The sequence below is a fragment of the Eublepharis macularius genome, chromosome 15 (assembly GCF_028583425.1).
Source record: "Eublepharis macularius isolate TG4126 chromosome 15, MPM_Emac_v1.0, whole genome shotgun sequence".
Lineage (NCBI taxonomy): Eukaryota > Metazoa > Chordata > Lepidosauria > Squamata > Eublepharidae > Eublepharis > Eublepharis macularius.
In genome coordinates, this window is record NC_072804.1 from 23504640 (window position 1) to 23528416 (window position 23777).

At 41.1% G+C, this 23777-nt stretch overlaps 1 protein-coding gene across 9 annotated transcripts in view; it reads left to right on the forward strand.

The window, feature by feature from the left end:
- The window catches only part of ADD1 (adducin 1), a 71554-nt gene that overhangs the window by 39732 nt on the left and 8045 nt on the right, over positions 1–23777 (forward strand). For 5 of the 9 annotated variants that reach the window (XM_054999844.1, XM_054999845.1, XM_054999843.1 and 2 more), the window contains 12 exons: positions 663–743; positions 3904–4053; positions 5299–5442; positions 5552–5650; positions 5786–5962; positions 7278–7529; positions 11925–12026; positions 13730–13819; positions 13921–13938; positions 14496–14588; positions 17347–17503; positions 21836–21931. In XM_054999844.1, the coding sequence (XP_054855819.1) occupies positions 663–743; positions 3904–4053; positions 5299–5442; positions 5552–5650; positions 5786–5962; positions 7278–7529; positions 11925–12026; positions 13730–13819; positions 13921–13938; positions 14496–14588; positions 17347–17503; positions 21836–21931 (1459 nt within the window). The remainder of the gene's footprint in view (positions 1–662; positions 744–3903; positions 4054–5298; positions 5443–5551; positions 5651–5785; positions 5963–7277; positions 7530–11924; positions 12027–13729; positions 13820–13920; positions 13939–14495; positions 14589–17346; positions 17504–21835; positions 21932–23777) is intronic. The other 4 variants (XM_054999846.1, XM_054999850.1, XM_054999847.1 and 1 more) reach the window with 2 other exon arrangements.

Consider the following 23777-nt stretch of genomic DNA (forward strand, 5'->3'; position numbering starts at 1 on the left):
TCTCAGTGTCGTAGAGGTGTTCGATGTATTGTCGAAGGCTTTCACGGCCGGAGAACGATGGTTGTTGTGGGTTTTCCGGGCTGTATTGCCGTGGTCTTGGCATTGTAGTTCCTGACGTTTCGCCAGCAGCTGTGGCTGGCATCTTCAGAGGTGTAGCACCAAAAGACAGAGATCTCTCAGAGATCTCTACAATGCCAAGACCACGGCAATATAGCCCGGAAAACCCACAACAACCAAGAATGGAGGAGTTTGATTTTATCTTGGGGGTGGGGGTTGTATTTTCTCTATTCTAGGCAACTGGAGAAGGGTACATGTTTTAACTTAAAAGTTAAACTTTAAAGTTACGCAAACACTGAATGTTCTGATGTCCAGTGAAACTCATCTGTAATATCTTTTTCTAGGATCTTAATGCCACCAGTAGGATTTCAGGGAGTTCTTCTACATTGCAGACTAATCATCAGATTTAACAGTAGTACTTCAGCACTTCATGTCCTTTTTTCTTTTAGGTATTTTGTGGACTTGTGTTATTATTTTTGCCCCTGAATTACATGTTAACTCTTAGACATGAAAGAGATTATTTTTGTCTTACTTTTCATACCAGTACAAGATTGTTTTCAAAGTAGTATTTGTGCATAATCAATTTTTATTCCTTCTATTTGTAGGTCAGAGTAAATTCTGAGCAGGAACACTTTCTCATTGTGCCTTTTGGGCTTCTCTATAGTGAGGTTACTGCATCTAGTCTGGTAAGTAAAAAAAATTCAGACAAATTAAAATTCATTAATGCCTGAATCACAATCTAACTGAAATTTTGTGTGATGAAATCCTGTTGAAACCAGTAGAACAAGCTCTTTTAATGTAAATTAGTCACAACTAACTTTTGCCAGGGCTGAGGATCCAGCATTTATACCTCCCCCCCGCCCCCATCCAAGTACAAGTGTCTTTTCTCTTGAGATTCATTTGAACCTTTTCCTTTGGCATGAGCCTATTACTGATTAAAGGACAATATACTATGTGCAGCCCCGGTGTCAGAATTTCTGGCTCTGGAGGCCAGCTTTGCATGCGCACACAGTGCTCGTGCCCCCCCTGGACTCTGTGATGATGTCATCATGTGATGACGTCATCACGCAGTGCCGCCGACGGGTGGCTGGGACGGCGCGAGGAGGCCGCCCACATGCTGCCCCGGCCGCCTGTCGTCCCTGGCCTGTGGCTGCTGCGCCCGCCAGGGGTGTGCAGCGGCAGTGACAGTGGTGCGGGGCTGGCCGACGGCGGCGTGGAACGCGTGCCTCCGCTCCCGGTGCCCTTTCTGGCCCCGCGGCGCCCGCATCCCCCACCTCACCGCCTCAATGGTGGTGCCGGCCCTGACTATGCATGACTCTTGAGAGAAAGGAGAGATATTGTGCAGACTTCTCAGTGCCTCCTTGTGAATTCCCAGGTGTCCTCTCCCACCGATTTCATATAAATAGCAAAGATCTCTGCAGAATTAATTCAATGAGGTTGTTTTGGAATTTTCCAGCATGGAACAAGGCTTTGCTTAGCACAGCTTGCTAATGAAATGGTTCAGAATGGTTGCACTTTTTACTTAGTCTAGGTACATATAGTAAAAGTGCAGTTGTTTCAAGTCATTTTGCACAGGTGGTTCTTCCATATGTGTAAGCCTGGCCCATGGGTAGGCCATTGTACTTCAGGAGAATTGTGTGCAGTTGTCATGAGAACTAATCCATTCTGAAATGACTCATTTTAGTTAAATATATAGCTAGTTTTTCTGTGTATATACTTTTTCATTCTGTGTAACTCAGAAGCCTTCAGACAGTTGCATTGATACACCTGGTAATAATTCTTAACCTCAAGAACTCCTTCAAATGTTGCATTGCACAAATAATGGTTTACGGTGGTAAGTAAAGCGTCATTGTTTTAATTTTGCCTTCACTCTCCTATTGAGATTTCCCCTATCATCATCATAAAACAGAATACGTCAAAAGCATCAAAATGCCAATAATTTTGAATAGCCGACCATGTACTTGCGAAGCCTCCAGTTGTCTTTGCTCTTCAGCAAACTTCCCATCCTTGATTGCCCTGGCCATGTTGTGGTCTCTCACCATAACAAACAGCCTCTTGATATGCAGGAGCCTCAAGAAGAGCAGGCGCCACAAAGCAACTCTAAATGTCACCACTGAGTTGATACTCAGAGCACGTCCAACATGTGGAACTGGAGCTCCTCCAGCCAATAATGATAAGTGGAAACAATGTAAAGAAAGATCTGTTCTCAATTTTTTTTTTACACAAATGTCTCCTGTTGTTTGATCTGTTCGTTTTTATTAGGAAGTTTAGGTACGCTGTGTAATCTGCCTTGAGACTCAGCAAAAAGGTGGACTGTAAACACAAATAAATAAATAGGTGCCAGTTTCATCACTTCTGATGCTTTGTGAGTTATCTCCCTGAGTCAGAGTTGTCTTCAAAGCTAGACACCAGTGAAATGAATGCCATTATAATTCCCATTTGTTTTAAGATGAATAACATTGAACAGATTCATGTGGATAAACACACCTGTGCAGAAAACAAATCACCACAGGTGCAAGTCTGTCTGGAAGGGTAGCCAAGTGCCAAGAGTTGGTGATTCAAGGCTATTAACCCCTGAGGAGGCTGGCAAGCAAGCAACTGATGTTTCATCCACTGGGGTTGCCCTAATAGCCTTTGCATACAATTGTTATGCAGGTTCTAGAACAGATGAACACAGTGTGACCTCAGAGGCTTACACCAACAGCCAGGAGGGCACCCAATTCAGCAGGAATTGGAGCATCATTTTTCTTGAGCGGTGCAAAACTTACTCTGTCTCAGAAGTCAAGTCTATTATTACAGTCTGCGACCAGTACATATAAAACAATTTGCAAATCAGTTTAAAAACAGTTTGAGACTGGATACAGGGGAAGAACGATGAATAAATATAAGAGTAAAAAAATAAGATCATCATAAATTAGTTGTTTAAAAGGTTAAAATGCATTCAGTCTGCCTTATGCAATTTACATTGCTTGTAGACCTGGGCACAAAATCTTGCTACTTGACGTGTTGTCTGGTGATTCCAATCAGACAAAAGATAATCAAGTTTGATTTTATTTGAACTTCCAGGGCATCGTTCTACTAATGGACTGATGGTTTCCGCTCTAATTTTACTATGACTTGGGCAGTTAAAGAAGATGTGCTCCATTGAGTCAATTTCTCTTAGGGGACAGGAGCAAAGCCTAAGAGAATAAGGGACAGCTTTAAACTTTCCTTCCAGAACGGCAGAGGGTAGAGTCGAACTTCTAGCTAAAGTAAATGCCCTTCTGGAGTTACTGGATTCAAGAAAGTAAAAATAGTCTGCAGGAGAGGCAATATATTTAGTAGTATCTGAAGAAATAAAACCTGGTGCTCTAAGTAAATCTGTTTGTCTTTCAATGTCTGTCACTCTGTGCTTAATGAGTGATTTTGCCCGGTCCAACCCCATGACTAGCAAACTTTGAGGGGAAAGACCCAATTTTCCCAGGGATTTCAGATGTCTCAGAAGAGTTAGCAGAACGTTCAGACTGCTTGAGTCAGAAGATGGTGGGTCAGGTGGAATGATCCTGGAGATCTTTAGTCTATCATTCATTTGGGTAAAGAAAGGAGAAGTGGCTCTTCTCTGCATTTAGCTTTTGCAGGGGGAGTGTTCACAGTTGACAAGCAGGTGAGGGAACCTTTGCCTCTGTGTGATTCTTTTACATGATTGGTGGAATTGCTTTCATATGTATTGTCGCACACAACAACCATGCTTCAATATGCATTTTACATCATGGGTTCATTGAGGAGCTTTCAGAATGATCGAATCTATTTCCGTGCTGCAACGGGATGATCTGGCTTCTGAGGTCTAATGCAATTTTGTGTTATCAGGTTAAAATAAATATTCAAGGTGATGTAGTTGACCGTGGAAGCACTAATTTGGGAGTGAATCAAGCTGGCTTCACTTTGCACTCTGCCATTTATGCAGCTCGACCTGACATTAAGTGCATTGTTCATATTCACACACCAGCAGGGGCAGCGGTAAGAAATTCCTTCTTACTCTAGCTATGAAGTGTTAAGCAATTTCACATAAAGTGGTATAGCTTCCAGGAGAAAATAAAAGGATGTATGTGATTTTTTTTAAAATTCCCACTTCCTAAAAAGGGGGGAGAAATTGTCTTTTCCCAGCAGCAGTCAGTAGAAGTGATAGGGGGTGCTCAGTGTCGAAGAACAGAAATAAGAAGAGACTGAGCTCTTTCACTCCCACTTCAGATAAAAATTAGACAAGAAAAAAATCAGCCTTATTCAACCATGGTTAAAATCTCCTATTTTATAGTGCAGTCCAGTGCAGAATTATTCCAGTCTAACCCCATTGATTTCAATGAACAGACTGGATTAAATCTTCAAAGAATGGCACTGTTAAGAAAATTTGCACCTGCCTTGTTTGATGAGCACTGGGGTCAGGTTCAGATAAGTGGAAAATATCTGAGCATATGTTAAAGAGCACTTTTCTGTGGGCAGAAAAGCGTAGTGATGGGTGGCCAGTAGGTTGAGTCAAGACTAGTCTCTTCAGCATTAAGCTCTCAGCCCTCCTGTGGCACAGTCACATACCTCAACAGTGGTTATAAGAGGAATGGGGCAAAATTTTAAACACCCTGCGTTGAGGTAGGAAAGAACATGGTGGTTTTTTTGTTAAAGAGAGGAGAGGAGCTTTTTAGGACCAAACCTTTAGTTGGTTCCTTTGCTCTGTAAGTTGATAAATGGTTATAGAGATGTCTTCTAAATGTCATGAGTAAAAATAAGATTTCCTCCCTAAAAATAATGTAGACATTTGAGGGTAAGGAGCTCCACTTTATTACTGAAGCTGCAGCCCTTCTTTCTGAGGAGATTCCAGTAAAAGTTCTGTTAAACAGCAGTGTTCCCCTCAACATTCATGATATTTTAAATGGCTATTATTATGCACTGCCGTAACATAGGGGTTAACTGGTAGGGCTGCAAATCAGCATTGTGCTGGTTCGAATCTCGCTACAGCAATGAGCTCAGTAGTTGGCCTTGGGTCAGCCGCTCCTCTCAGCCACAGCTCTTCAACTGTATTGTGGGGATAATAGTAACACTGACTTTGTTCACTGATCTGAGCAAGACGCTAATCTGTCTAGAATAGCAGTATATAAGTGCAGTTAATATTATCATTATATGCTAATAATTTAAAATAGTATAAACATAGGTAATATACACTATTACTGCTTCTTTGATTCTTCTCTGTAAAACCTGCTATAACATCTTCAGGTGTCTGCAATGAAATGTGGTCTCTTGCCTCTCTCACCTGAGGCACTGTCCCTTGGAGAAGTTGCTTATCATGATTACCATGGGATTCTTGTGGATGATGAGGAGAAAGTGCTGATTCAGAAGAATCTAGGGCCCAAAAGCAAGGTTAGTAGTAGCAAAGCTATCTGAGGCACATTAAAGACCAGTAGAAATATGTTTGCCCTGGAACTTTGTCTTAACTGCAGCTTTCCTTTTTCTTTTTCTCTTCCCCAAGGTTCTCATCCTCAGAAATCATGGCTTGGTGTCTGTTGGAGAAAGTGTTGAAGAGGCTTTCTACTATATTCATAACCTGGTTGTTGCTTGTGAGATCCAAGTAAGCATGATCTCTGTTTGTTTATTTTCCTGTGACTGTAATTTTAAAAAGCTGGTTGATAGAGATCATAACAGAAACTGTGTGATAATAATTACATCTCCATTATTATAGAAACTTTGTTTTGATTATTTTAAGGTACGTACTTTGGCCAGTGCAGGGGGCCCGGACAACTTAGTGCTGTTGGACCCTTGTAAATACAAAGCAAAATCCCGATGTCCTGAGTCTCCAGAAGGGGAGGGGACAGCATCTCATCCAAAATGGCAGACAGGAGAGCAGGAATTTGAAGCTCTTATGCGAATGCTAGATAACTTGGTAAGAAATAAACCTGTTCTGTTCAATTGCTTAGCGCTAACGGTTTAGCTTCCAATTAAAGGTTTTGTTTCCAATTAAAATTTTCAGAAGGATCCTGGGCCTTGGAATAAAATTATTTTTAAGAGTTTCAGAAGCAGAAATAAGAGGGCCTTTTTCCAGAAAAACTGACTGACCAGCTGTCTTTCTAAAAATAATACAGAAAATTTGCTAATGCTGAATCTGCGCCTTTTGCCTCTGTTTTAACTATTTTAAATGCTACTGATTCTGTCCTGGTGCTGTTGTATTTTGCCTTGTTCGTTCATTTTAACACGTCTTGCAATTACAAAGGCGTGGACTGGTGCCACCACGTAGGTAACACAATCCAGGAGCAGTTTTATAGAGTGCCTCCTTGTTGTGGTCTCCACCTTCTGTCTCTTGTAAACAAATAAGAGCCACTATTGCTAGTGTAAGGCAATAGCACAGCTTAATCACCGCTAGCTGTGCTGACATGGGCTGCTTCCTAGTGATTCGAATCATTATTCATTTTTCTTTTACGTACTTTAAATATCATTGAGATAAGATAATAAACTATATATTTCTTCTGTCTGTTGTGGGACAGTAAAATAGCATTCTTGTTTTGGGGAGGAATAGAATGGTTTAGGAGGAATGGAATGGCATGTGTTCAGAATCCTGTCCTCAAAGGAGCTGGCAGTGCCAGTCATTATTATTTATTAAGCTGATGAGAGTGGCGAAAAGAGCATTTTGGCACCTTCTGTTTCCTTTACAGAATTGTGCTGATCGCCACCTGCCCCACCCATGATACATGCAACAGCTAGAGTATAGATGAATGCTGCCCAGCTCTAAGGTTTTACGAGAATGCCTTCCTAAGCTGATTAGTTTCAATTGACTTAGTATACCCTTGATTAGAGTGTCACTGTGACAGTCCTAGCTTGAAAAAGGACTCTGCTTTCTCCTGATGGAGTTTTTGTTGGTCAGGATGTGCATGGGTCTAGTTTGCAAGGACCCAGCATGGATGGAAATGAACAGATCTTGAACTGCCTCCCTGTATTATAATTTATAGATTTTCCTCGTGAAGGCAAACTTTGTTTACTATTTTATATAAGAAGACTTACACTGATTTTTCTATTGCAGGAATTCCTTCAGTGTGTTGGCCATTTTTTGTTGAGGTGTTAAAACACCAAAAGGTCATGGGTACTCAGGGCTAAACTTGACATTTACAGTGTGGCGTATGATAATGGTTACCTTAATGACTGTTAGAGTTTTTTTTAAGCAATCCTGTCCAAAATGATGAAAGCATTTTATTGTGGTGTTTCAGGGTTACAGAACTGGCTACCCCTATCGATGCCCTGCTCTGAGAGAGAAGTCTAAAAAATTCAGTGATGTGGAGATCCCCGCTAGTGTCACAGGGTACTCTTTTGCTAGTGATGGGGACTCAGGCACGTGTTCCCCTCTGCGGCATAGTTTTCAGAAACAGCAGCGAGAGAAGACAAGGTGGCTGAATTCAGGCCGAGGGGACGATGCTTCTGAAGAAGGGCAGAATGGCGGCAGCCCCAAGTCGAAGACTAAGGTGTGGACGAACATTACACACGATCACGTGAAACCCTTGCTGCAGTCTCTCTCGTCCGGTGTCTGCGTGCCAAGCTGTATTACCAACTGCTTGGTCTGTGCCTACCTTACTGTTCATAGTTAGATGATGTAGAGCAACTTGGGGTGGCAGGCACTGTGAGGCTTTGAGGATAAAGTCAAATAGAGCTGCTTCCTTTGCTTTCTAATCCGGCTCCATTGAGATGTCCATTTAAAGTGCTGTAATGGTAGTAAATACATTGTCTTTAAATGGAATCCCACTTTCTCAGTGGAAGGGAGTGGCGCTGTGCTGTTCAAGCTGATGAAAAAAAAATAACAGCTTTAGTTGAATAACTTGATAACAGAAAAGAAAATATATTATAGGAAAAAAATCATAATTAATATCTTCAGCTAAAGCAGCATATTGTCTGAAAAAATTCACACAGCTCCATGTAGTATTCCGTCTAGAAGCCTGATCGTAATCTGGAGTATATGCTTTAGTTGCCACCACTGAATGCAGTCAGTGGGTCTGAACAGGATGAGCTCAAGTGTATGTATGCCAGTCTGTAGACCACCAATAGACTCAGGTTTCTAAAAGCTTTATTTCCTGTTTAGCATTTCTTCCACTTAATAGCTTGACCTCTCTTGCTCCTCTATCACCCCTAAAGCCTCCCAATGCTCACAGCCTTCTGCATGAATTGTTGCATGTAAGTAGATGGCCATAATTTGACAATCTTTCCTCCAGTATCAGCTGGGTGTGGCATGACTAAAGTGCAGCTTGGGCAATCATCAGCACTACTGAGGAGACTTAGTTATAAGAGTGCTGTTTTACAAAGTTAAAACGTACACTTCAGTGCTGATTAAAGGTTTTCAAATGCTATCATGTGGATTGTGGTAGCAGTTTGGAAGTGCTGCTCATCATAGCATATACTATTTTTAAAATTTGTACTTTATGCATGAATACAGGCTTTTGTAATGGTTGGTTAATATATTGCTGATGATATAATAAGTAACTTGAAGTTTTAATGGAATCTTTGTAATATAATCAGAAATCTGAAAAATGTGTCTTTTTTTGAAAAAGTGAAAGCATTTTTTGGAAAAGTTGGCAAATATTTTTTTCAAAAGAATTTGAGGTGAGGCAGAATCCCTGTTTGGTGTTACCAAGTAGTATCTAAAATGCTTAACCTTTGAAAATGAAAAACATGATGGCTGAGAAAACCAAGATTTCTGCATAATTTCAGGTTTAGGAAATGTAATATGTAACAGTAAATATTCTGTCCCTATTAAGGCTGAAGAATATAACTTCATTTTTTAAAAAACATTTTATTAACAAATCCCGAGGGGGTAGCCCTGTTAGTCTGCTGTAGCCAAGGTAACAAATTGTCTTTTGTTACTTGAAAGTTGTCACATAAGTTTTCATGGGCCCAGAGGCTCTTTTGCATCTGATGACATGGGCGCTACCTCACTATAATAAATTTGTTAGTTTTTGATTTGCAGCTAGGCTGTTAGTTTTATTAAAATATAATCCAAAGTATAAAACATAAAATCAAGGAAGTTTAACTGTTAAGCATAACCTTTCAATTAAATTATTTTACATTACTTCATAGTTATCAAAACTTAAACTCGCATTTGAACATCAGCCATTCAGTTTTCCTTTTCCGAAAAGTAAGAAATGCTTGCCGTAAACCATTGCATAGCATTAATACCGAGCTTACTTATCAACAAGGACAAAATTTCAGACATAGCTATGAACTGCCAATTCTGGCACCCACTTCTCGATAGCTCTTTTGCTGCTGTCATATACTAGTTTTCTTTTTGGACATATGCCTTGCACGCCACTTTGCCAAACCCACACATATAATAATATCACTGTAACTATAACCTTTTAAATTATCAGATTACTTCTAAGCAGGTAGGGTTGTCTCTCCTCACCCCTGTTGATCCTTAGCCCAGCTCTTGTGTCTCTGATGTGAAGGAAAGAGGAGTAAAGCCACCAGTGCCCCTCTGTGGCCAGATTGCTCTCTTACCTGGTAGCTGTTGCAGTGCTTGGGTGAGAGTGCTGAGGCTGTGGAGACAAGGCGGGGGGGGGGGTGAAGAGGGCAGGCCCTTTACTTCCATCCCTGGCATGAGGCTTGCAGCTCACAGCTTATCTGTCCTATCTGTAGTCCTTGTGATGGCTGCTCCTAGGTGAGATCCAGCTACCTGCCGCAGGCCCCACAGGACAATGGCCTTGCCAACTTTCCTGAAATGTGGAGCAGGTACCATATGGGAGATTATTGTCCAGAAGAGCCTTAGTGGCCTGTCAAATAGCCACAGGTGGCTCCTGAGCCACGGAATGTGTATCACTGATACAGAGAATAGATTTAGACCTATAACCTTTTGTAATTTTATAGCTATCTGCTGTATTTGTATTGTAATAACCAGCTGTCAACAAATTGCATGGGATTGCCATCTTTTATCTACCCATTTGTGGATATTCTCTTTGATTTTGCTGTTGTGAGATTCCTTAAGCATTCAATATTCATGAAAGTTGGGTTCAACATGCAATAGTGATTCTCTCATTTACCTTAAAAATAGCAAATATGGCACATTTTGTGCTTCTAGTGGCCATTGTGTTTTTCTAATATTTAAAGGTTAAGTATTATGAATATAACTTGGCAAACCATGAAATGGATTGGCATTCATAAATCCATTAGGGAAAAAACTGAGAACGGTCCAAGCATGTTAGATATTTGCCAGATATCTCTGTCTGTAGCCATTCTAATATCAGTTTCAAGTATGTAAAATCATACTGTTCAAGTGCATAATACATTTTTACCCTCAGTATAAAGTTGAATATTTCCCTAAATTTTGATTGCAATTTTTCCCTTTCAGAATTTAAGGAGGGAAAGTTGTAGCTCTCGGGAAATACTGAATCATTGGAAAACCCACAGGAAAGGGATGTTCTCTGAACTGTGTAGTGATTTCCCCCCCCCTTTTTGTTGAAGATTAACTAGCATTCTTTACTTCGTAACTGTCAAATCCTGAAACCGTTTTTTTGTTCTTGGCAGTGGTACTACCATGAAAATATTTATAGGGTTTACACAGTTTTCTTTTGTTTGAACATATAAAGAAATGACTATTTGAAACTATCATACAGCAAAATTAGCACTTAAAAACCACTGTGTTTTTAATATTTTGCTAGAGCAGCTTGTAGGAGTTATGCTGCAGTATTCCTAGTTTGTGTATTTAATTTTTAATGCCTTTAGTTTTAAAGAAGTTTCAGTTATGTGAAGGTTTTTAATATTGTTGTTAAATATCTTTAATAAAAAGCTGGAGTTATTTTTACGTGAAAAGATAAGAATCAGTGAGTATCCATAGCTCCATGTTCATTCCATTTTTTTACTTCATACTTGCAAAACATTTTAAAATTGTGTTGCTTTTTAAGAGTTCTATTTCTGGCTATCTTTTTTGTCTCAGAATTATTCAGGGTGGGGGTTAGCATCTGTGTACAACAGGTTTGTTTCAAATGTTCAGTGCATTTTCTGTGCATTAAGAATTAGAATGTAACAAATGAGGCTGAGCATTTTCATAAATTATTGTGGAAGTCAAATGCTTATACTTGTGGCACAATGCCCCCTTTCCAACATACTAAATGTACTGGCCATATAAAACAACCTCCTGCAAACAAACCATGAAGTGCTTTGTGTATGGGGTTTTTCGTTGTAATCTCTTAAGCTGTAAGCTTTTATATGAAATATTTTGACATCACCAAACTCTTCCCTTAGGCTGAACCATTTATTTGCCTGTGCAGAAACAATTCTGAAAACAGTACATTCCGAATTTTGTTTTGAATTCAAAACTTTGGTGATGCCCACTCTTTCCACACACGGAATCATTCACTCAACCTGGTTGTTGACATCGCACTGCTTCTCATATTCCTGTCATCTTGTGCTTTCTGTTGGCTTTGGTGTGTTTTGAGTTCCAGGGAAGTGAATCAATGATGGGAGAATTAAACGGCAGCTTTAAATCTTGGTAGTCCTGCTGTATTTATAGACTGACTTTTCCATCTGATTTTGGATGAAACAATAATACTTCTAAACAGTGCATTAAATCGGCATCTGCTGATTGATTATTTGGTTGCGCTCCACTGGATCTGTGGAAGCTATTTTCTGTAACACCTTTCCCAATACTCTGCTTACTCAATTTTATAGTTGATTATTTTCATCTTACTTCTGAATATGCAAAAATGCAGTGTATCACAATTGAGGAATGGTTGTATTTTACAATGCTAGAATGCAGTCATTGATTCAGTTCTCGGATGTACATATGCATGATTTAGTGTGCTGTAAACTTGCTGCTATGAATGTTGTAACTACGTTAGCAATTTTAATTTATGTAATTATTCTTGATATTACAGTGGACTAAAGAGGATGGACATAGAACTGCCACCTCTGCTGTCCCAAATTTATTTGTTCCCTTGAACACTAATCCAAAGGAGGTCCAAGAAATGAGGAACAAGGTTTGTAGTGGCATCTCTGAATGATTTTTATGGCTTTTGAAATAGTGCAAAATATGTATATATTGAGGGATTCTGAGGGAGTTTTTTTATTTAGAAATGTTATTTCTCTTCGTTGGTATCATTCAGGCATCATAAAGAAAGTGGTAATTGTCTTAAACAAGATAACTGTCTGAGGGAATGGGGAAAAAACATACACTCAGAGCTAAGCTTCAAGAGATGAATTACACGAGGAGGAGCACATGAAGGGAGTCACAGTGTTAGCCAGGAAACTGAGTTTTAAAAGAGATTGGAAGGCTTTGTCAATTTCCCCTCTCTACAGAGCCAGCAAAGGTCACTTCTCAGAGGGTTTGTTAATTTCATCTTCGCCTGCCAAAGGCTCTGTCAATTTCACCTCCTCTTCTAGGAGAGGAAGAGGAAATAATAAAGAACCCTCTGAGGAGCCATCTTTGCTGGCTCTGTAGAGAGGGGAAATTGACAGAGCCTCCCAATCTCTTTTATAACTCACCTTTCCTGCTAACATTTCGACTCCCTCCACGTGAGTGTCCTAGTGTAATTCCTCTCTTGCAGTTTAGCTCTTATTAATGCCTCCTCCACAGAACAGGAGCCTCTGCTGTGTGGGATTTGACTTTTCAGCTTAGCCTGGGAACATGCAGGGCCTGTCTTCTCTCTCAATTTGGCAAGAATCATACAGACCCTCTTGGCATTGCCTTAAGGTGTCAGATACATTGCTGAAGCGGCAACTTTAAAGCAAAATAAACAAATGCAGCAAGGATCAATCATCATTCCTCCCCCTCTTTATATAGCCAAAGTTTCTTGGCCTTGTCCTTTATTATAATAGCTTGGCTCCCAAAGTTAGCACAGTCCACAGATTCTTGCTTGTAGTTATGAATTTTAAGTCTTTGGAACTGCGTTCCCCATTGAATTGTTGTAAGTCTATATATACTTTTCTGAGAGCTGAATTTAGAATTTTTGTTACAGTCTGCTTATAGCTCTGGCTATAACAAATGTCAGTTATGCTTTTGTATGCCCTGTTCAAAGAGAAGCATTTGAAAGTGTATTTGCAATTTTTAATGACATGTTTTCTTAAGGTATGAAAAGCAGCAATAGAGGAAGTGTTCTTGCAGTCATTCCACCAAAACTACACTTCAAGCCTGTCACAGAGCATGTAGTATTGCCTTAAATACATTTTGAAAGCAGGATTCTAATTGGCTGCTGTGAAAAAGTAATGGGAAATCTTTTCCTAAGAGCTTAGTTAGGTGAAGTCTGATCAATCCTTTTTGCAATGTCATATTATGACTTCATTTAGTGCTGGCCCCCCATGTTCACAGCTGTCATGATCTGTCCCTCTGCTTAGCAAATATCCTGCTCCAAGGAGCCCCTTTCCGTCTTTCCTCTGCAGAAGCGAATGCCATAAAATGAGCCATTCATGCTGTAAATGTACAGCAAAGATGAAAACTGCATCTTGCAGTCCCAAAATCTGGGGTTTAGTGCAGGACGCTTGGTTGCCTGGGAGCTTAATCCAGTTCACTAAGATGTAAAATAATAAATTACAGTGGTAGCTGATGGAACTGATTCCTTATGTATCTGAATCGCCTCAACCAAGATGAAAGGAGTCCTTTTCTTGTGGCTCATACATAGATGAGACCCATGAGCACATTTTTGTCTGCTGTTTATATGAATTTCATGTCATTTCCGTTTTACAGATCCGGGAGCAAAACCTGCAAGACATTAAGACTGCTGGTCCACAGTCTCAGGTTCTTTCCGGGGTTGTTGTGGACAGAAACCTAGTACAGGTGAGGAAACGGGCTGCTTAAAATACTCATTTAGAGGTAATTTGAGGTTTCTTCCTGCTGTCACCTAACGCATCACTATGAAATTATTCTTTAATTGGCAGAGACTAACTGCTTATACGGTAAGTATTAGAGGTAATGTTTTTCTGTTTTTGCAACCTTGCTTAGGGTCAGAGCTGCAGTGGAAGCATGAATGTGTCGCCATCAGTGCTGGTTGCAGTGCATGAGTTGCACAGGCTGCTTTTCCATGGGCCCCCATTCTGAACTAGTCAGGCTTTATGTCATGGTTTGGATTTGAAAAACAGAGTACAAGTCTTATAAAAAATGAAATCTTTGATGCAAACTATAGATTCATGGGAAGGACTAGTTTGAAGGTAATTACGTGTCTTCCGGTTAATAGATTAAAAAGTTGGGCTTTATCCAAATGGGGGGTGGCTAAGCAAATTTGAGTGATAACAAATGCATTTTTAATGTACTTTATGAAGTTTGACTAGTTATCATGGCCAGGGCATCTTGGGTTGGGGTTGACAGATTTATGCCTGTTGCTTTGTTTTCATTCTTTTTGTATCCACTAGTAGCTGCATTTCTGCATGCTTTTTAGACCATATCATGCTGCTGTTAGCTAATAAAGAAAAGCCCAAGCTTTGGTTTGCTCTGTTCACTCAATTTACTGTTGCAGGATGCTCCCCTCTCAGACTGTACGGAAACAATTGAAGGGCTCGATCCCACAGAGCAGGCCTTTAGTCCAGCTAAATCTGTCTCTGTTAGAAAGGTACTTACTGCCCTGTCATACTGCTCTAAATGCTGTTGTTTGCTCTTTTACCTCTGTCTTACCCTAGTTTGTGACTTCCCAAGATTTGCCTGTAAATGTGTATAGGGCCAGGTGAATCTACAAGTTATGCATGCGAATGTATGTTGATGTAAACTATAAAGTACCCTTCAGAATAAATTATAAACATTTTACATTGATCTTACTAACTTTTCTGCTCTTGGAAGATGGCAAGGTTTTTTTGTGTGTGATTTTGTTCTGTGCATGGTCTTTTTCAAGTAACTATAATTTGAGATCCATTTTTTGCTAGCCCGAATGTGGTCCCAGTTACACAAGTCTGACTTGTTTAACCACATATTATGTTACACAAATAATTTAAGTCTGGTGGTAGCTATTTTCCTGTAAAGAGGCATGCTATATGGCTAGACTTAGAAGACACTTTCTAAAGACAAATTTGTAGCTGGCTTGTGGGAGTTTATTTCACAATGCAAATTAATCAGATTTCACATGGGAACATGTTACTGGATGATACTGATCACGTGGATACTTCACCATCTGGCTTTCAACCTAGATTTGGGTCTGCAACCCCCTTAACTGCCCTAATGCACAGGGAATGGAACAGTTGGTGTGCATCTTTGTTGGTTCTTCGGAGAGTTCAGTTGGTTGCAATACATCAGCCATGGTCTCCTGTATCACCTGGAGTTGAGTGACATATTCTTCCTTGAAGGGGCATTCTAGAAAATGGTTCAAGGAGACTGTTGCTCTCCATCATGGCTGTTAGCCTGTGCGGATCTACCCGGTTGCATCTCATTCATTTTATTTCACATCTACGTAAAATGGTTAGGTGACAAAATTGGGAAATGTGGTTTGTGCTGTCATCAGCAGAATGCAGATGATACTTAGCTCTGTATCACTTTCCCATCAGATCGTAGGGAGGAATTATACCCTGAACGGGTCCTTGAACTGGGCGACCAAGCAAACCTAATAGCGAAGTAGATTGGAATATGTCTGATCCTGAAACCTCTGGATGTGGTTCTTGTGTCCATTACTTGTCCAGGTGTCGGCAGTAACCAAGTATGTCATTTGCTGAGTACACCTGTTCCCTGGATGAAAATAAAATAATTTGGGTAACTCATGCATCCATAACATCCAAATTAGGATATAATTGTATCTCACTTTCCATGGGGCTGCCTTCGGAAAATGTTCAGAAACGATAGCAAGTCGAGAAAACAGCTGCAGAACTGGCACTCTGTGTCCTGTTAACAATCCAGGAGTGAGCATGACTTCCATTCCCTAGACCAGTTCAAAGTTGACCTATAGAGGGTCCAGGAGGCACCAAGGGCCACAAAGCTTCTTTTAAGATCGTTCTTCAAGGTCTCATCGTACAAGTATTATGCAGAATTTAAATGGCTAATCTTTAGTTTTCAGGTTGATGTTGCAGGTTTCATCATAATTGCCAGCAATAAGAATACATTTGGATGCAATTGTGTCTTAATTTTCAGATCCTGAAATGAAGTGCCTCCTTTTAGAATAAATCTCTTTTTAAAGAATAATCTATTCGAATATACAGAATTGTGTAAATGAATAAGTGAATTTTCCAAATGTCCTATGTGACTTCTTTTTTTTATTTGTAATGTTGAATGATCCGGGCATGCTATGGAACATTGCTTTATATGGTTAAGATAAAGTGATTAGGATCTCAATCTCTATATAGTAGAGGCAAAATAAGTGTTTTGTACCCACGTTCCAGGGTTAAAGCTGTGGCAGTTGGTTTAATGAGCTGGTCATGCACAGCCCAGCACCACCACCACCACTTGAGGAACATTTGCAAGGTGAAACATCCAAGATAAATGAGAACCGTTTGAAAGTTCTCATCTGAGGTAAGCCCTTCATGGGCTGTTAGGTGGAATCAGGATGTAGCTGTCAGCTTGCCCAAGGAACAGACAAAAAATGACTTAATACTTGTCTTTTCCTGGGACAAATTCCTTCCTGTTTGTCCAGGGTTGGGGCACTAATGTGCTGTGCTCAGAAAAGTTAGCTTGTTTTGTAGAACTGCCAGCATGGCTCAATGGTTAGAGTGTGGGGTTAGGATCTGGGACAGCCAGGTTAAAATCCCTACTCTAACGTAGGCCAGTCACACAAACACAGCTTAACCTACCTCACAGGGTTGCTGTGATGATAAATGGAGGAGAAGAGAATGATGGATACTGCTTTGAATCCCCATTGGGGAGAGAGGTGGGGTTTAAATGAAGTAAATAAATTATATCCCCGCAGTTGTCTGAGCATCCTTTCCTTCCTGGATGATTTGCATGTGTTTTCTGCAGGGTTATTTTTTACCAGGTGGTTGGGTAATTTAAGAGCTCTGTCCATTCTGCTGCCTAGAAAATGCTTTTAAACAGCAAGTATATGGCCAGTCTTAGGCCTCATACTACATTTTGATATATTGTCTGAGAGTGGAGAAGCACTGGATGTAGAGATGATGCACCTTCTGAAATGCCCACTCTCATGAAGTCAGTTGAATGTTGTAGCAAGTGGTGGTTTGGTCACGCACCCTGCTGTGAATGGGAGGTGGACTGCTGACCTCCCTTGTGCCAGGAACATACGGCAAAGTGGAGAAATCTTACCTTCTTTAAACAGAACAGGAAATGTTCGTTTTCGTTTAGTTCAGACTTGAATCGTTTTTTCCTATTGTTTTAGACCTGAGGCATTGTCCACACTCTCTAGATTAATTGGTGAAAGACCTGTCTTTGCTTTCAACCAGGGAGAATTGGTGACAGCATCCAAGGCAATAATTGAGAAGGAATACCAGCCACGAGTCATCGTGAGCACAACGGGGCCAAACCCCTTCAACAAGCTCACAGACAGGGAACTGGAAGAATATCGCCAAGAAGTGGAAAGGAAACAGAGGCAGTCGGAAGGTTTGTGTTTGTCGGACATTTGTACTGCTGTGGAATAAAGATGGCGGGGATACGTAGTTTAGTGTGCCTGGCTTGCTCTAGCAATCCCATTGGCTGGTGTCCATTTTGCTTTCATAATGTTATGGTGTGATGATTCCGTGCTTGCAAGATGTGTCCTACAGAGCTGTTGCTATCATAGCAGGGCCTAAATGGGAACATTCCATTCTAGTCGAGTCACTAGAACTTGTAGTTACCTCGATCAGAGTACAAATACTTATAACCTGTAATTCTTGGAGGCATTATAGACATAGTTTCCCCACAAAATTCCCCTGCTCTAAATGCAAAACAAGATTGTGCATGAGTACTGAGCCCCCATACATTCAGTTTAAATCTGGACATGGAGCACAGTGTGGGGAACCAAGCAAAAAAAGGATTATTTTTGTAAGGCTCTGTGGAACTTGGGGCAAGCCTAAGTGCTCTCTGTATGGAGCATTGGAAAGGTGTTTGACCAAACTCCAGGAGACTTCCTAATGCAAGAAGTCGAAGGGTTTGTTACTTTCTCCCCTGGCACTCCCTGAGGGGTCCTCTGTTGGCTTCAGCAAGTAGTACTTCATCTTGTAGGTAGTTTCAGTAATCAGAAGCCCCATCTTGATGCAATGCTATGATGTTAGAGAAATTTAAACAGCACGATTTGGACTCTTTGGAAAGAAATTACAAGGATTGAAATAATTAAGAGACACTGTCATAAGTAAATGACTTAGCAATTGGGACTGTCTGGCAGATCAGAGGTGTTGCTAGGACATTTGAAGGCTCTTATTCTGTTCCTTTTAATGCATCTGTCATGTCAGCTAAATGTGCTCTTGTATTTCAGCCTTATACAAGAGCTGCTTTGTTTTTTAATTTGGCCAATGAATATCTGTATTGTAAGTTTTATTTAAATAATAGAGGTTATATTCTAGAGACAGTCTGACTGTGCTGTGTGTTTTGTATTGCTGCTAAGCAAAACCAGGAGTGGCTAAGTGGATATATCTCCCAACTGTACTGTCACCTCAGTTTTGTTGACCCCCCCCCATTTTGCTCCCCTTTTGCCACAAGGATATGACAGTTCCAAGGATGTTTGGTGAGGAGCTAACAGGGCAAGAAAGATTTTGCTGTCTCCCCAAAAGCCTCTTTATGCACAGAAGTGTTGGGGATCAAAAGTCCTAAAATAAAATATTTCTGGTTGGCACAACTTCTTCTGCAGTAACATCATTGAATTCTTCTCCAGATTAGAAAAGATAAGCAGGACCTCAGCCTTTAGAATAGCATCCCTGTGGCTGTCTTAGGTGACTTCTTGTGCTTGTCGGGAACCTGTCGTGCATCACATTCAACTGGCAGAAATGCCAGCCAAAAGAATGTCACACACCAGACAGCACAATTATAAGATCCAATCCTGAGGTATCTCTTGATGCCCAGTTTCTGAATTTGGGATACCTGAACTGTCAAGGACAATTCAGCTTTCTGAAGCTGCAGAGTTTGTTTTGCTATTTGTGTAAAAAAAAAAAAAGTTTAGTGTATCCAGAGGACTAGCAGTGTGCAGTCTGGGATTTGAAAACAAAGCCAGATCATCATCATGTCTTCTGTGCAGTCCCACATGGGACCTGCTCATGCACAGGCCAGCCACAGATGTTCCGAAGTTCCTAGAGGCATGAGACATTCGCCTAGCCTTTGCACGTGCTTTGCCACCACTGAAGAAGGACATCTCCTTTTCCCGTTCCTCAGATCTGTCAAGTTTTATGTGAGTTTCATGGTTTCATGGTGTCGAAGGCTATCTTCAAGAATTGTTTCTGTTGTGGCATGAAGATGGCCCAATCAAGATGGGCACGAAAAATACCTCTTCTGTCTGTGCGGAGGCCATGACACCTTACGGTGTGTGATCTGCAAGCAATTCATGCCCAAAGCACTTCATGAAAGGGTGTCACGGTTTAAAGCAGCTCTTTGAGTGTCAGCACTGAAGGGCTCCACTGACTCTGATCACACTGTCGTGGATAAGGAACCACAGCACCCAGAATGGGCCTCCTCGATTCCGCCAGGCTCTTCGGCATGTGACATGACTGAGAAGGACCAGTCGGTTCAGCTGCATCCTCATCAGTTCATCCTTGGTGCCAGTCAGAGCCACCTGCTGAAAAGGCTAAGCTCAAGTAAAAGAATATCAATAAACCCTCATCATCCAAGGCACATAAGAGGAAGAAATCCTCTTCTTTGGGTCCGACTACCTCAGTTCCATCAAGTCCATCTAGGGTTCCAAAAACTCAATCACCAACTTCCAGACGTTGCTTTGTGTTGATTCCGTCTCTCTCAGAGGGTGAAATTCCTGAAGTCATCGAATCATCTACAGCTATTTCCACACTGTTGCCATCTCCAGTCTGGCCTGCTGAAAGGCATAGAGATTCCTCAGTTCCATCTGACAATAACAATCAACTGGAACTGACTCATCATCAAAGGCGCTATCGGTTCCATTACTCTCCGTATGGGTCCCCTTATCATTATTATGAATATGAGTACGAAGGTTCACCGGGTATGTACCCGCTGCCTCATTACTTCTTCCATGATGAAGACTCTTATGTGCCAGTTCACTTGGAACCAAGGCATAAAGCAAAATCTTCATCAGTTCCTACTATGGTTCCAGAAAACAGTATTGCTCTGGAAGTGCCATTGAACCTTGCCACACAGTCTGATAACGGCTCCAGTGTTGGTTCAGATTTTACATCAGAACCATCTCCACCAGAATTTCTTACTCAGGACTCTGACATTTCGCCAAGTGAGGATCTCCATTTGTACACTGAACAGTTAGTTTGAATGGTGAGATGTTTGGAAATTGAGGTGAACTGCTCTGCTCTGAACTCTTCAGATCTGGTCTTCAAGGTCCTTCATTTGGAAGCAGCTGGGCCTGTAGCATTTCTGATCATGCAGGCGGGATGCGTGATGTGACCAAAAGTGTGTGGTCCAGTCAAGCTTCAACTCCAGTGATGTCTAAAAAGCTGGATAATATGTATAAAACCAAACAAGAAGGGTCAGGCTTTTTCTTTACTCACCCCCTGACCAATTCCATTGTCACAGCCCGTCCAAGGGAAAGGCCTCCAAAAAACATGGGCCATTCGGCTCCAGTCACTAAGGAAGACAGGAAACTTGACATATTTGGTAGAAAGGTATATGCTTCCGCAGCTTTGACCTTTAGAATTGGTATAATTATGAGGCTATCATGGCCCACTGCCAGCTTTTCTTATGGGAAAAGTTAGTCCCATACATGAATTTATTTCCTGATGACAAGTAACGGCTTGCTAAGATCTTACAAGGAGAAGCTTTAAGGCTCTCAAAGCAACAAATTAACATGGCTAGGCATATCGGGGATTGCTCTTCCAGAGCTATAGCCCCTGCTATAGTGAAAAGTAGACATGCATGGCTCAGAACAATGGCACTAGCCCTTCACCATAGGATGAGGGTGGAAGACCTTCCCTTTGAGGGATCTGACTTGTTTCGTCCACTTCAGATGAAAATCTAAAAAGATAAAACTCTAAAAAAGATCTGGTGACAGCCAGATCCTTGAGTATCACATCCCTCTACCCAAATCCATTCAGGCAGAGATATCCTTATAACAAAGAAAATTGCTTCTGTTCTCAGCCAACGCACTCAATGTCCAGAGACTCTCAGCAGCTTCTTCCTCCATCTCTGTTGAACCCCATAGGAGTTACTTCAGAACCAAGTCAAAAGATGGTTCCTGCTATCCAAAAGATCAATCTGGTCTGAATTAGCAGAGTTTTTGACACCAGACCCTACCTTGCCCCGCCAAACAACTCATCACAACCCAATGTAGAAGTGTGCACACTTCTACATTGGATTGCTCTTTAATTGAATTTGTTCTTGGCCAAGTGGTTATGTGTTGAGCATATCTTGCTGTGGTTTAAATTTTTACTGATTTCCTCATATTATGAAATTACGATTGCATTAGCTGGACAAGTCAGGAAGAGTTTTGAAGTCATTCAGTTTCTCTTCATAATGGATGAGCTTTTTACAGAATTGCTTCCTGTGGATGGAGTCAGAGCACCTCTGCCCTCCTAAGTCAGTTCCAAATTGCCTTCCTCCTTTAACAAGGGTAATGACATAGCCAATGAAGAGACTGCCATTTTAATGCAATGGCATCGCCATTTTTACTTATATTAGAAACTGGCTTTTGGACAACGTCACAATACCTCAAATAATACAATACCTTAAACAAAGATATCTGTGCCTGTGATTCAACTTTTCTCCTTCTTGCCAAACAGCATTGATTGGGTAGAGGTCTGTTTAACTTCTGTATACTGTTACATTTTGTAGAAGACTCAGAAGATGCCTCCCAGCAGAGAGAAAAGGGTTCTCCAGACCATCCTGCTGCTGGTACTCCACCCAGTACTCCGCTGAAGCTACAGGAAGGTATGACCTAGGGAGCTAAATTCCCGTTCATTCCTATTGGGGCACCTCTGTTTTCATGTTTCAGTTACTACATTGGCTAGTATTCACGAGAGAGGATTATTTTTGTATTTTTACCATGTAAAGCTCTGTAGCTAAATGTGCTAGTGGTTGTGCTCACAATAATAAAGAAATGTGCATGAAGAATGTAAAAATGGTCTTGCTGGACCAGACCAAGGTTTGCATAGCACAAGGTTTGATTTCCACTAGCAGCCAGCCCAGTGGCTCTGAGAGCTCTCAAGCCGTGCATGGGAAGGATGGACCAAAGCCCGTTAGTGGTGGGAGGTATGCTGTCTCTAGGCACAGAGGTCAGAGGAACTTTCAGTTATGATAGCTGTTGATAAACCTCGCTTCTCTGAATTGGTCTCATCTTTTTAAAAGACAAGACCAGTGCCACATCTTTTGCCAGGGAATTTAAAGGTCACTTACTAACTTACGGTGAGTCAGTTTTTGTGCGTGGCTGAGTTCTTGTATTGTGCAAGAGGAAGACATTTTTTCCTCTGTCTCTGTACCGTGTGGTGGTGGAAACTGCTGTCAAGTCATACATGACTTATGGTGACCCCTGCTGGGGTTTTCAAGGCATGAGACTAACAGAGTTCGGTTGCCGTTGCCTTCCTTTGCATAGCAACCCTGCTCTTTGTTGAAGATCTTCCATCCAATCACTAACTAAGGCTGACCCTGCTTAGTTTCTGAGATTAGACAAGATCAGGTTTGCCTGGGCTATCCAGGCCTCTATATCATGTATATCGTCGTAAATATCCATCTTTTGTTCAACTTTGTAAGCAAAAAAGCAGAGGAAGTATCCTAAAACCACATAATGACTTCTTGGGTGTTTTCCAGCTTTCTCATATCTTTTTTAGATGGAGAACGGGCCCAGAATGATGTACAGTGCTTGAAGTGTGGCCATGCTGCAGCTGCAATAAACTGTTTGCTCTTTTTATTAGTAATGGACAGTATGGTTTGCCTTTTTCATTGCTGCAGCATATTGCAATGAGTTTTCACTGAGCTTTCTTTATGACCCCAGGATCTCCTCTTTCATAGATAATCACTGCCAATACAGACCCTGTCAGTAGAGATCAGAAATTAAGATTTTGTTCCGGTGTGGATTGCTTTGCACCTAACACTGAAACTCATCTGTAGTCAGCCAGTATGAAGAGATGTTTTTGAAGCTCTTCTAGTCTGGGACTTACAGAATAACTATTGTATGGAAATCAGAGAGTTGGCTTGGAATACTTCTGAAATCTGATTATGTTCACAATTTGTCACCACGCTGACTTTGAAATGAGTAAGATTGTTGTCCTGCAGTTCTTTGTGAATGTATGCGCTCTGCTGTGCGCGTGCATACACACATGTACTCACTCCAAGAAAGAGGCAGGCCTTCTTGTGCAGATGGATGCCTGTGCCATCTGCCTCGTGTCGAGATGAATGAGGAGGGTCTGCTCATCCAAGAACCCATGCACGCTGGGCAGAGTGTGTGCTGGCAAAAGTTGAGTTGATTCTGCTTGGTTATTGCACATTTCTTAAGCATTATTGTAACTGGATTACACCTCTGGGCATAGTTTTCTGTTTCAATTTAGAGGCCAAGTTAAACATTGGTTTTCTTGAAGGTCTCTGTATTACCAAGCAATACCAGAGACTTCTGTTGACCACAATGATTTGGGTAAACACAAATTAAGCATACAAACAGGTGTAATCTAAGGTGTGTTGTGTGTTTTCCTTTTACCCTGGGAATTATCACTTGTCTGTTACGAAGCTGTCTGTTCACTCCACCTCATTCAGTATTCTATAAGAATGGTTCTGACCATTCTTT